The sequence below is a fragment of the Haliotis rufescens genome, unplaced genomic scaffold (genome assembly GCF_023055435.1).
Source record: "Haliotis rufescens isolate VD_foot unplaced genomic scaffold, xgHalRufe1.0.p SCAF_1, whole genome shotgun sequence".
Classification (NCBI taxonomy): Eukaryota; Metazoa; Mollusca; class Gastropoda; order Lepetellida; family Haliotidae; genus Haliotis; species Haliotis rufescens.
In genome coordinates, this window is record NW_025963779.1 from 77,300,124 (window position 1) to 77,314,582 (window position 14,459).

General features: G+C 45.7%; 1 protein-coding gene across 1 annotated transcript in view; it reads right to left on the minus strand.

The window, feature by feature from the left end:
• The window catches only part of LOC124147862 (prolyl endopeptidase-like), a 36,307-nt gene that overhangs the window by 1,998 nt on the left and 19,850 nt on the right, over positions 1-14,459 (minus strand). The window contains exons 11-19 of the mRNA XM_046518666.2: positions 7,359-7,463; positions 6,392-6,472; positions 5,693-5,806; positions 4,420-4,568; positions 3,881-3,997; positions 3,250-3,345; positions 2,396-2,497; positions 1,636-1,786; positions 38-106 (exon numbers count right to left, since the gene is read on the minus strand). Of these exons, the coding sequence (XP_046374622.2) occupies positions 38-106; positions 1,636-1,786; positions 2,396-2,497; positions 3,250-3,345; positions 3,881-3,997; positions 4,420-4,568; positions 5,693-5,806; positions 6,392-6,472; positions 7,359-7,463 (984 nt within the window). The remainder of the gene's footprint in view (positions 1-37; positions 107-1,635; positions 1,787-2,395; positions 2,498-3,249; positions 3,346-3,880; positions 3,998-4,419; positions 4,569-5,692; positions 5,807-6,391; positions 6,473-7,358; positions 7,464-14,459) is intronic.

Sequence of the window (14,459 nt, forward strand, 5' to 3'; positions counted from 1 at the left end):
TGCTGCATATTGCTGTGTGATTGGGGCATTTACTTACAACTTTAGCTGTTGGTTTACCAAAGCCGTGTCCTGACTTGGTGTCAATCCTGCCCATCAGCGGGTTGGCCTGGGACAAAGGGAAGACAACTCACTTAAAACAATCCATGTACTGCATCTCACATCAAAAAGTTTCAAATAAACCTGATGATACAACACAATGTTACAATCTGCAGATACGTCACAGCTAAAGATGTTAAAAGAAGGTACTTGTTGGTACCCGGTGTGGCACTCAGCTTTAACTAGGACTGGTCAGTAAATGGTGTCTGAGTGGGGTAGTCATGTTAAACTGCGGCATGATATCTCAGTGGGCTAGCACTATTAAACCAGCATTAGTCCGGACTGGTGCATGCATGTACTCATGCAATATAAGTGCAGAAATCCCATTTCACCTCACCTTACAACACAAGTGACATATACTCATTGTGTTCGTTTGTTTGTTGTTCAACGCCACACAATATTTCAGCTATATGACAGATGTCTGGAAATAACCGAGTCTGGACAAGACACCCAGTGATTCTTATCATGAGTATAAAACCATGCAATTGGGATACCATGACATGCATCAACCAAGTCAGGGAACCTGATCACCTGACCCTGTTAGTTGCCTCTTACGACAAGCATGGGTTGCTGAAGACTTATTCTAACCCGTATCTTCACGGGTCTATATTGACTGAGGTACACAGAAATACAGCAGAATTCTACATACACCTGGTGTTCAATTAAAGATAAGTCATAACGATTATACAGGCACTGTATCTACAAAGCCTATCAGGGGCCCTGAATGGGTCCAGAATAGATCTATTGCTTGTCACAACCGACAAGGTAAACTGCATGTCAACAGCGTGGGCCTTGCTCATATGATTCACCAATCTCATTCAAATAAAATCTTAGTTCTCGCTATCGCTAAACAACAATCTGAGGACATCCCATTACGGGTCACGTGAGAACGACCTTTCATCCAAGCAATGAAAGCGTCGCTAACAAGATCATGAAAGTGACAGTCGGAATGTGTTTTCTAATCATGCAACCTCGAAAATGTTAACACGGGGTATTCCGAACGACAGTTACAGCCTGTTCGACTGATTATTATCGTCTATGTCTCACTTCCGTGGTATAAACATTTGAAAGGTGGAGGCGTTGCACAGTGCGTGGGAAGCACTGCCATACAATCTCAATCATATATTAGACATTCCAGAATGTTCGTTTGTTCAGTTTTCAAAATTTTAATCTAGAACTGTGTCAACATATTTTTCAAGCGTAGTCTGAAATGGAAGTCGTAGTTTGAAATGGAAGTCGCCAGGTCGAAACGAGTGCTGTAAAGCTCGAGAAAGCTGCTTTCTAATTGGCTGATGTCGACTTCTTGTTATTCATTTCTGTGGTCGGTCAAAGTTCGCGAAAGTTCGTTCTGACGTGACCCGTAATGGGATGTCCTTAGATCTTTGTTTAGCGGCATCGAGAACTTAAATCTGATTTGAATGAGATTGGTGATTCACTGGATTGTCTGGCCCTGATTTGATTATTTACAGGCTGCTGTGATGTAGGTGGAACGTTGCTGCCCGGTCCAGGGGGTTCTTGCATGGCACAGTTATTAAATACCTGTGAATCACTGTCCTTGAATGTGTATTGGATTTGTGCCAGGAACTTGAGCGAGTGAAGGGGGACAACTCTGTCGTCGTGGTCGCCAGTCAGCAGCAGCAAAGCTGGGTACTGATCCTTCTGTTCCCTGATGTTGTGTAGCGGGGAGTACCTGAAACAACATCACACTGTACCCAAACCTGGAGTGAGTGAGTGAGTGAGTGGGAAGTATGTGAAGCAACACCAACACTGTAACGAAACCTGGAGTGAGTGAGTGAGTGGGATGTATGTGAAACAACACCAACACTGTAACGAAACCTGGAGTGAGTGAGTGAGTGAGTGGGATGTATGTGAAACAACACCAACACTGTAACGAAACCTGGAGTGAGTGAGTGAGTGAGTGAGTGGGATGTATGTGAAACAACACCAACACTGTAACGAAACCTGGAGTGAGTGAGTGAGTGAGTGAGTGAGTGAGTGAGTGGGATGTATGTGAAATACATAATGAAACCTGGAGTGAGTGAGTGAGTGGTCGGGGAGTACCCTACAATCACTGACATGTACAGATCACACTTAATGTCACTTCCTTTCATTCTACATTTGGTCAAGCAATGGTCATGGTGAAACTGTATTATCAGTGGTTCATATTGGAAGAGGGGACATTACTAACAAAGTGGAGCTATCCTCATTGTGCGCAGATCTTAATGTGGGGCCCACCGTCCACTGTCAATAAAGCAAGCAGATTCAGCTCCGATCGCAAACCTGAGGATTCTGGACTCACTTGATTAGAACCTTGAAGTCGTCGGTGCTGTCTGACGAGCCATAGTCTGTAGTCCATGCATGGCCGATTGTGAACTTGTGGAATCGCAGCATGTCTAGCACTCTGAGGCAAACAATACGAAGATGGGTAGGTAAAGACAAGGACAATGATTGTCAACCTACTACAACCAATCTGGATTGTGTTGAGTTTAAAAAGAACACCACTCTTAAGTTTGTAAAGCATGTTATTCTTTAAGTACTCGATGTTTGGAACATTATAAAAATCAAACATTGGATAAATTGTAAAACATGCATCACTAAATGCAAGCATATAATCCACCTAAATTCATATTTTATGTCACTCCAATTAATGTTTAATGTTCTGTCACCGATGTACTCCCCAAGCTCATTTGTTCACAGATTAACTTTCTTTATTACTTGACAGCTTATTCCATTCCTTTATCTTGTATATCCTACTCAACATTTGATAGGTGTATTGTTAGTGTCCAGGTGGTGGGGAGTTAAACTCACCTAAAAGTGTCATACCAAACTCATAAGCATGAATCACACTTCCAGAAATTTATTTTAACCATTGAGTATTTACTCACAAATTTTCATTCACATTGGGTATTGATAGTTGTCTTTGGGTATTCAGTATATTTTGACTCCCTTTTGTCTATCTCTTGTCAGAGATGCCTGCCCAATAAGGAGGAATGGATTTGTTTTCTGAGGCTTTGATGTATTCAAATGTAATGGGGCAAAATCATTACCTGTAGCTCTTACTTCAAAACATTACCCTTTGAACCTTAGACCCTTAGACCCAAGATATACAGTATTTAGGGAAAGAACCTATAATTTGAACTTAGTGCTACTGACCCCACTTGAGCCACCGCACAGCCGAAGAGATCAGGTCTCTGGTTGATACAAGCACCCACCAGAAGGCCGCCATTAGAACCCCCGTTGATTGTGATCCTGGGACATGAAAACACAACATGTATCAAGTATGTCACTACTCCTTGACATCGAGATGTCTGACTGGCCAGCTGCCATCGTGTACAATCCCATTCAAGCTGGTTGTCTGCCTATGGGAGACCATCATAACATAACAAAGTATGGTAGGATGTCGTTAACTCTCCACATCAGAATAATGGTGCCTGTTCGCATTTGAAATACCATATCGAGGTCTAAATTTCATTCTTCACTGAAAATAAATGTTTGTAACATTGGGATTGTAATGATGAATTTCAAGGGACCTTGATGCAGATGCATCACTACTGAAATCCCAAGCACCTTTGTGAATATGCTTTCAGACACAGTTCTAATGTTACTAATATTGCAGAACTCGGCTGAAATTCATGTTCTTTAGTAAACGGTACAACTGTTGGCCAATGATAATTTTCAAAGTACTGTTTTCCGTATGACTACACACCAGTATTCTAACATATAATATTGATATACCTATGAGAAAATAAAACTACAAGTGAGTAGGTCCTATTCCACGTCTCACCTTTTAGCCGACGTCCATTTATTCTCTGTGAGGTATTGGGCAGCGGACTGGAAGTCGTCAAACACATTCTGCTTGTTGGCACAGTTGCCTGCCTTGTGCCAAGACTCTCCGTATTCACTGAAAATACACACTGAATATTACAACAATGTCAGTAACCACAAGGGAATGTAAAAACAAATAATCTACTGTCTTAAGCCACAGTGGGCAATAGTCCAGCCATATCACAGGGAACTGTAACTGATTGAGTGTGGGTCAGACAAACCTGTGACTGATGTCTTCCACAACGTCATCAGGTATTATGACACTCAATGAACCAAGTCACCAAGTCTGACCACCCAACTTAACTTGGTTGCCACATACCACAAGCAATCAATTGCCGAGAACCTGATTCCCCATCTGCCTGGATTACATGGCTTGCAGCCACCTGTACATTTCCTGTACATTTCCTGTACAATGAGTGGCCACAGTTTCCCCAACCTTCTGCATCTTTGACACATGTCAATACAGTATTTCAATGAACATCGGACAGGACTACTAACCCTCCGCCGCGGATGTTAGCGATGGCGTAGACTCCACCCAGATGCTGCAAGAAGACAAGTCGGGACGGAGAGAAGGATGGACTGATGGAGATGTTGAATCCTCCATAGCCATACAACATCACCGGGTGGCTTCCGTCATGGACCAAGCCCTGCAACAGGAAGAAATAGATGCTGTAGTAACCAATCACTTTAGTGCATACGTTAGGTTTGACGCCGCTTTGCACAGTATTCTAGCTATATGACATCATGTCATAGATGTGGGAGAAAAGCCGGAAATGATACAGGTATAGACATTTAGCACTTTGGTGAAAACCCATGAGCACGGATATGGAACTGACACAAATGGAAGAGCATGGCGCTGCCAGACCAAGGGTCATTATCAGGGAAACTCTGGGATTCAGTCAGCAGAGACTGGCATGGTTAATTATCGTTTGAATCAAGGACGACATTCAAGGGCCCTAAGATTTAGAGAATCCTCAGATATAAATACTACATTTAAATTCCAAGGGTCCCTGAATCCTGCTTAAGTTCCAGGGAAAGGAACTGGGAGCACCCTGGCACTGCTAGTCCAAGCACATGGCATCGGTGCAACTCTAGACACAGACCTGCACTGTTATCAATAGAACAAGGGAGGTGGTTTGGTACCTCCAGTGTAATTCAGCCTTCAAAACTTGTTTTATAAAATTAGTTCAGATAACGAGTGAAAATATTTTAGTAGTGCTCAGGCTTTCATGTTTGTCGGTTTTATTCAGTTCTAACTTGTAGCAAAATTGGTTAAAAATTATAGGTCTCAAATACTACTAGTCAATGAGGACTTCCATCATTGGATTTTTGCTTGTCCACAGCACAATTTAGTTGTCTTGGACTAGCATCACAATGTGAATTTCAAAGATTGGTAATTAGTTTAAGAACACCACTTCAAAAACAATAAACGTTCACAAGAATGTTCAGCAAGCTTTGTATATTTCATGATTTACAGATTTCTTGCTAATAGTTTGGTCAGTAGGTGGGAGTAAAATTTAAAATGAAAATATCATATAATATTTGTATTTTTCTTCAAAAAGTTACCAAAATATGCTGTCTTGTGTGCAGTGTTAGTTAAGTATGATTTTTGGAAACTATCTAGCAGTTTCAAATATTGTATATTTTTTGCATTAACTTTTTAGCTTGCATAAAACAAAAAAGCATCTGTGTTTTTGAAGCTCATATTTCCCCTACTTTGATAGGGTGGGAAGAAGACATAAACTCTATAAACAGTGCCAGGGGACATTACCTTTCTGTGAACAATGAACATTGGGATCTTTGTTCCATCTTTACTGGGAAAGAAAACTTGTTCTGTCTCAAACTGGCTGGTGTCAAAATCCTTGACTTTAATTTCACGGAAAGTCTGAAAAAGAGACATCTCGGCATTATGAACACTCCTGCATGACATACTGCACTCTCGGTGTTGATTTCTTATGATGTGCGTAGGTAGCAGAGCCTTGACGCCATGTAATTGTAGATCCTACAACAGCATTATGTTTTGTAATCAAATGATGTCAGACAGACTTACCTTGGGGGTGTACGTGTCTGTTGTCATGTCACACCTGTAGATAATGTCAGACAGACTTACCTTGGGGGTGTACGTGTCTGTTGTCATGTCACACCTGTAGATAATGTCAGACAGACTTACCTTGGGGGTGTACGTGTCTGTTGTCATGTCACACCTGTAGCTGATGTCAGACAGACTTACCTTGGGGGTGTACGTGTCTGTTGTCATGTCACACCTGTAGATAATGTCAGACAGACTTACCTTGCGGGTGTACGTGTCTGTTGTCATGTCACACCTGTAGATAATGTCAGACAGACTTACCTTGCGGGTGTACGTGTCTGTTGTCATGTCACACCTGTAGCTGATGTCAGACAGACTTACCTTGGGGGTGTACGTGTCTGTCGTCATGTCACACCTGTAGATGATGTCAGACAGACTTACCTTGGGGGCGTACGTGTCTGTTGTCATGTCACACCTGTAGATGATGCCAGGAGTCAGAAATGATGTGAACTGGTAGAAAATCTGAAACACATAAATACGTCTTCAGTAACGTCTCTACGCAGTTCCACCAGTGACAATGGGGCCATCATGTCCATTAATAATAAAAGGAATCAGTAGATACTCTCCCTTGAAAGGTAATATTACAACTAACATCTACCAAATACATTTGTAATTTACTCAAGTAATCATGGTAATAACTCAGTCCATAGCTTCACAATTCAGTTTGGAAAGAGTACAGTGGGAAGACAGCTGGTGATGTTTTAATTGATGTATTAAAATACACTTTCAGCTGATTCCCCAAAAGCATTTTAAATCGTCTTTGGCCAAACCACTTCTGTTTCTTGTGTTGATGCAGGATGCATCATAGAAATGTGTTCATTTGAGGTATTTTTTTCTAAAAATGTCAAACAAATTTATTTTTTATTCTAAATTCTGCCACTTACCTGGTATGCAAATATTCAGGTAGTCTCATTAGTTAAACAAGAAAGAGTGAGCGGAAATGAGGTTCAACATTGCATCCAAGATTACTGCACTATTATAATGAGGTGCATGCCTATATAGCGACATGTGGTGTGTGCCTGCTTGTATTAGTCTGAAGCCCTGTCAGGTTTTTATAGTGCTTTCCCACTTAGATACCATGTCACAGTTTAACATGGATACCCAACTCGGACACAGTATACTGACTCCCAGCCAACCAGTCCTTGTTTTAAGCCCTTAATGCCGAGCACCAGGCAGGATAACAACAAACTCCATCTTACAACATTTTGGGGTATGAAACGGTCTGGGATCGAACCACCGACCTTCCACACTCTGGTCAGATGTTCTCTTCACTTGACCACAGAGGCTGTCTAAACTAGAAAAATGGATCTGACTCAGAGGGTAAATGCCTGTCTGCCAAGTGCTTCACCTCGTCATACTTCTTCTTCCCTGAGTAGCCCACGACTGACCCGACCTCCAGGGGCAGCTGCGACATCCTTGACCCTGAACTCAGGCCATGCACATACAGCTCGTTCTGAAAGTAGAATAAACAGGCACCATGAGTCTCCACACAACACAGGCACCATGAGTCTCCACACAACACAGGCACCATGAGTCTCCACACAACACAGGCACCACGAGTCTCCACACAACACAGACACCACGAGTCTCCACACAACACAGGCACCATGAGTCTCCACACAACACAGGCACCATGAGTCTCCACACAACACAGGCACCATAAATCTCCACACAACACAGGCACCATGAGTCTCCACACAACACAGGCACCATGAGTCTCCAAACAACACTGGCACCATGAGTCTCCAAACAACACTGGCACCATGAGTCTCCACACAACACAGGCACTATGAGTCTCCACACAACACAGGCACCATGAGTCTCCACACAACACAGGCACCATGAATCTCCACACAACACAGGCACTACGAGTCTCCACACAACCCAGGCACCACGAGTCTCCACACAACACAGGCACTACGAGTCTCCACACAACACAGGCACTACGAGTCTCCACACAACACAGGCACCATGAGTCTCCACACAACACAGGCACCACGAGTCTCCAAACAACACAGGCACCATGAGTCTCCACACAACACAGGCACCATGAGTCTCCACACAACACAGGCACCACGAGTCTCCAAACAACACAGGCACCATGAGTCTCCTCACAACACAACCACTGTATGAATATATCAGTAATATTGTTAAGAACGTTAGTCCTATGATAAATGGCTTGATGGGTTATGAATAACGCTTGACCAGGAAAATGCTAACAACAATGTATTTATAGTTCATTTTGCCTGTACTTGATTACAGCTCCACTATATGTGATACGTGTACACAACAGCAGGAATTACGCTTCATATTTAAAAATCATGGCGGGGGACATCAGAAATGGGCTTTACTCATTGTACCCATGTCGGGAATCGAACCCGGGTCTTCAGCGTGACAACCGAACGCTTTAACCACAATTCTATCCAACCACCTCCAACACGTTGTGTGAGCTAAAATAAATTATATAAAGAAACTGGTCTATGGCCTCAAGAAAATAAGAGAAATCAAAAAACTATGTTTATATTACAAATGATCAACAACATTACCGGTACTCTAGAATATCTTTGTAATGTCATTCCGCGTCAAATAGATATAGATAATCATTACATTAAGAAATAGTAGGCAGTAGTTTCTTTCTTCCTGCTCCTACCCCCTTAGAATCTGTGACGGGATTATATTAAGCATTCTAAACAGATAGCATGAACTTAACAAGATTTTTTTTCAATTTTAGCTGCCGTGTGTGAATAAGCAGACATCTACGAGATCCACAGTTTACTCCATATGATTTTAACAGCATAATACTTCAAACAAGTAAAAAGTGGATACTTATTAATTTTATACCATACAACAGCCCACCTTTACTATTCAGGGGGTTACACAAAGTTATCGTAACTCCCAAACTTTAACATTGACTTACTATTGTCGTTGCGCTACGATCGCCTTGTGGAACGGGACCCTGCACCACAAAGTTTACAGTCACATCACAACGCCCAACTACATAATTTGTGAAATTTTGTCGCAAGATCCACTGGCAAAACAATGCCATGTGACGTCTGCCTAGCAACAGGGTTGCTGGGGTCATCGTGTGTGCATAAGCTCTTCTCAGTGATCTATCATATCTACACACAATGTCATTGAAAGAACCCAGGGATGTTGGGAGTTTTCAGTATTTGGTAGTGAAGTTTGTTCCAGCAGTACATAAGCACATGCTTTGGTATTACACAATGTGTAATACAGATGTATGTTTATTAAACGGGTGATCTCTTCACAAGAGAGGAATAATAATGTATAGCATGCTTATATATGCATTATAACTTTGGTCTTTATAACATGAGTGGTCTTCTTACTATATAGTTTGTGTTGTTTCTTGACCTTAAAGTTTTTGTGTCTAAACAAATGTTATTATGTAACAGGGAGTGGTATTTACAAAAGCCAGTTAAGCCTGTTTACTTATCCTTTTCAAGATAAGTTGAATACACCATGTCTAAACTATACTGTGAATCTCCAAAAAACACATACACACACCATGAACGATCAACTCTCCAGATCTGCTGATCTAAAAACTGAACTGAATTCCTATAAAGCCTAAAAGCTAAAATGTGTTCCGGCTAAAGTTGATGTGTACAAAACTGCACACTGTAAATTTTTACAAACCTGTAGAGGTTATGAATTCTCTGATGAAATCCTCCTTGGGGCACTTATTGCATTTTCCTTGCTCAAGAAAATCTATATGACATAGTTGTAACCATTTTCCTTAATAAAAAATGTTACCACACAAAAAACTTCGTTTTTGTATGATATACGACCACCCTTACGGGGCCTCACCCCCAACGGCGGTTCACGCCAGGGGGAGCAACTCTCACCCAAATCACTTTCCATATGTCAAATGCTGACGGAATGTGGGGAGGTGGGTGGCCGTGCCCCAAGGAGGATTTCATCAGAGAATTCATAACCTCTACAGGTTTGTAAAATTCTCTTTCTGATTAAATCCTCCTTGGGGCACTTATTGCATCAAGACAGACTCCCAAAGATAATCTAGGAAGTGGCATCCGTCAGCAACAGGCGTAAATAAATACATCGTATTTGATTATTCAACAGAATAAAATATTGAGTTCAATAAATGGAACCAACCTTATCGTGAGGCACCACCGTCGAAAGGCGGGGGCTAGAGACAGGGCGTGGTCGACCATATATTATGATAAAGCCTGTTTTTGCGGCTTGTCATAAGTTGAGAACTCGAAACACCTCCCACCCCCCCACACTTTTTTGAACAAGTGATATAAGGGCGTAGATCACGAGAGACCATAACCAGCGCTGAGCTAGGCCAGAGGGTCCCCGAGGATCGAAGGAGTGCGTGCGCAAAATACGAGTATTATCGAGTAGTAAGGACTGATATTTATCGACCGCAGAAGATAAAAATCCGGACCATTACTGAGCAGTATAACCGGAAGACTGTCTAAAATCTCGAATGCTCAATCAGCTAGAGATTAGAACTTTGCCCAGTTCGGAGAACTGACTGACCAAACCGAGTACGCTCGCTTGAGTGTTTGTCGAGTTGGTAAGGTTTGATGAATCGTGCTTGGCTGGCTCCAAATAGCCGCGGAGCAGATCTGCTCAATGGGCAGAGCCGCGGCGTACGCTTTTGACGCAGCCACTGCTCTAACCTAATGAGCCTTCAACCTGGTAGGGGGGTCCCTGCCTGTAAGCGTATACGCTGTACAAATGTTTGAAACTATCCACCTCGAGATAGATTGTTTACTCGCAGGTGAGCCAACCTTCCTACCGCAGTAACAGCAAAATAGTTGGTTATCCTTACGGACACCCATATTTCTGCTGATATAGGCCTTGAGAGTCGTGCGGACATCCAAGACATGAGCATGTCTTGCAGTGGTCCCCGACGAGGAAGGCTGTGAAAGAGCGGGTAGCTCAATAGGAGCCGTTCACGTGGAATCGTGTGCGACCCTAGGACGGTAATAGTCCGGTAGACGAAAACTGACTGTCCCGGTGATATTTATCGACCCCATGGAAGACAGTTATTTTGGGATCGGCTGACATAACACGAATGTCGCCTACCCGTCTGCCGGACGTTACCACCACAAGGAACGCCGTCTCCCAGCTCAACAGCTGAAGAGAGAGAGACGACAGATCCCGAAAGGAAGGACCGGACAGCCAATCTAGAATGATTGACAAGTCCCAAGGGGGACTGATCCGCCGGACTGGCGGTCGGATCCTGTCCACACCTGCTAAAAAGCGCTGCACTAATGGGTGTGCACCCAGAAGTGCCCCGTCGACAGGGACGTGAAAAGCTGCGATATCTGTAGAGTACCCTCGGACTGTTGATGCGGCCAGGCCGTCATCTAGTCGCGACTGGAGAAACTCAAGCACGGATACGAGATCTGCAGAAAAAAGATCTGCAATCCCTCTATCGACACACCTGGGCGCATAGCAGGCCTATCTATCGTACTGAACGTTTGTCGAATCCCTCCGCGAAGCCAGTATTGTGTCTGCAACTCGTGCAGGAATACCGCTCTTCTGGAGGCGATTCCTGACAGTGGCCAAGCCACCCATTGAATCCTGAGATTCGGGTGGAGGGCCCCGTTCTGGGATAGGAGGTCCGGTCGTAAAGGTAATATAACAGGAGGCTGAGCCAGAAACCTGAGTATTACTGGAAACCCACTCTGCGCCGACTAAAGAGGTGCCAGGAGCACAATTAGTCGCGCAGGCTGAGTGCCTAGCTGAGACAGGACCTTGGAAATCAGAGGTACTGGGGAGAATGCCCACAGAACTGTCCGTCCAATCTAGCTGAAAGGCGTCCGGTGCCACCGACCTCGGGTCGTGGACTCGGGAGCAGAACGTTGGTGTCTGGTTATTTAACCCAGACGCAAACAGATCCACCTGTAACGACCTGTATAACAGGGAGAAAATCCCGAATATCCCCGGGTCGAGCCTCCACTCGTGAGGAGCGAGGATCCGGCAAGACAGAGCGTCCGCACGGACGTTGTCCACCCCCGGGAGATAAACAGGTAGCACCCTGATATCGTGAGAGTCGCACTATAGTAGGAACTGCCACGTCTTTCGTCGAAGCGACGGAGACGCCGTTCCCCCCTGCTTCCGGATGTAAGTCATCGCCGTTTGGTTGTCCATCTCTAGACGAACCACTTGGCCACGAAGCAGATCCGGGAAGCGTTGGAACACCAACCTGACCGCTCTCAGTTCTAGCACATTGATATGCAGTTTGATCTCCTGCTGGGACCATAGTCCCGAGGCAGTGTGATCATTCAGAACGCCTCCCCAGCCGGAGAGTGACGCGTCTGTTTGAACTGTGAGAGACGGAACGGGAGTGATTCCCGACCTCGGTCCACCACTGGAGGTGTGTAATGAGCCACTACGGAGTCTCGAGCACAGTCTCGAGATCTTCCGAGTTCGCCCAAAGTCGACGGAGTGCTTGTTGAATGGGACTCATTCTCAAGCGCGCCCGCCAGACCAAATCCACTGTCGCCGCCATGTTGTCCAGTAACTGGAGCCATGTACGAGCAGTGTGACTTGCGCTTAAGGGACTTGATATCTTGTGACAGAGATACACGTCCTCTCACCGTGTTGAAATTAGCCACTAGGAAGACTAGATTCTGAGTGGGGCTCAGATCTGACTTCTTGAGATTGACCATCCACCCTAGAGTGATCAGAATATCTATCACTTGTTGTGTAGCTATCTGACTCAGGGATTGGAATAGAGCTCTTAGTAACCTAGTCGTCGAGGTACGGATGGCAGAACCGACCTTTTGACCTGGCCACTTGGGCGGGAATCAACATCAGCTTGGTGAACACCCTCGGGGCCGTGGAGATCCCGAATGGTAGAACCCTGAACTGATAACACCTCCCGTCGAAAGAAAACCTCAGGTATTTCTTGAACTCTGGATGTATTGGTATGTGGAGATAGGCGTATTTTAAGTCTATTGACGTTAGCCATTCTCCTGTCTCGACAGTTGAGATCACTGTTTGGTGACTAGGAAACAAGTCGAGTAGAAGCCCTCGCTTTCCTGTCCCTCGGGACCCGGTTCGATCGCAGCTTTCATAAGAAGTGCGTCGACCTCGGCAAGGAGGAATTCCGCCTTCTCTCGGGTAGCAGGCACCGGTGTGTGCTTTATCCCGGAAAAGTGGAGGAGCGGATGAGTTTTCCCGATAACTTGCGACTATGGGTTCACCCGGGGCTCTTCGGGCGCTAATGGGAACCCATCGTTCCCAGCCCCGCGAAAAAGCTGTTGGCCTCGACCAGCTGCCTTGCCCCGGCCCGTGCCTCTCTTGCTCCTCACGGCGCCCTTATACCTGAAGGAAGCGGCGGCTTCCAAGCAGGTGTGGACGTCTGACCCGTGCGTTAGCGTAGGAGGGGACAATTGGAGAGGCCCGCTTACGCGGTTTTAACGCTTGGTACCTCCAACAAGGCCTTATGAGTCTTTGATGGAAGTATACAATTGAGCAGCCTCTCGGACCGCCTGCTGAGCCCCAGGGAAGAGGGTGGCACCCTCTTATACGGCAAAGCAAGTAGGTCTTGGCGTGTGTAAGTCGAGTATTTAGATACCGACATCCACCGCCTGCGCATGCACATAACAGCGCACATCATCTGCGATGCACAGCTACGAATAGCGTCCCGCGCAAGATAATGTTAGTTGCGCGGCCAACTCCGAAGAGTCGGCCGGCCCCTCTCCCGCTAACTCCCTCTGTACAGCCGACAGATACGCGGAGTGTACGGACGTACGGAGCTGTTGGCATGCATTATGATATTGCTCCTCGAAGCATATGTAAGCAGCCTTCAACTCCGCACCGCACACGGGAAAAGGGGGGCAACCGCCGGCCCTGCTTGACCTTAGTCAAGTTGGGTGTCTCCGACTCTGGCATGGGCGCAGCAACCTGAGGCAGTACATGGACAATCCTGTCCCGCACGTGTCTCTGCACCCGGCCCGAGGCCGAGTCCCGGTGCCGAGGTGCCGGAGGTTCAAGGGAACCCACCTGGCACTGGGCTAGGTATCCACTAGTGAAAGCCTTGGCCTCGGAAGAGGCGTCTGGCTCCGCTAGGGTAAATTGTGCGTCGGTAGTGCACGGGCCGGTGCCCGCCACCACTACGCTGGGGAGCGACCTCGAGCCGGAGCCGAAGCTCGGTCTCGGATCGTCTCCGAGACAAAGGGAACCAACCTGGCTCCGGGCTAGGTATCCACTAGTGGACGCCTCGGCCTCGGAAGAGGCGTCTGGCTCCGCTAGGGAAAATTGTGCGTCGGTAGTGCACGGGCCGGTGCCCGCCACCACTACGCTGGGGAGCGACCTCGAACCGGAGCCGAAGCTCGGTCTCGGATCGTCCCCGAGACAAAGGGAACCAACCTGGCTCCGGGCTAGGTATCCACTAGTGGACGCCTCGGCCTCGGAAGAGGCGTCTGGCTCCGCTAGGGAAAATTGTGCG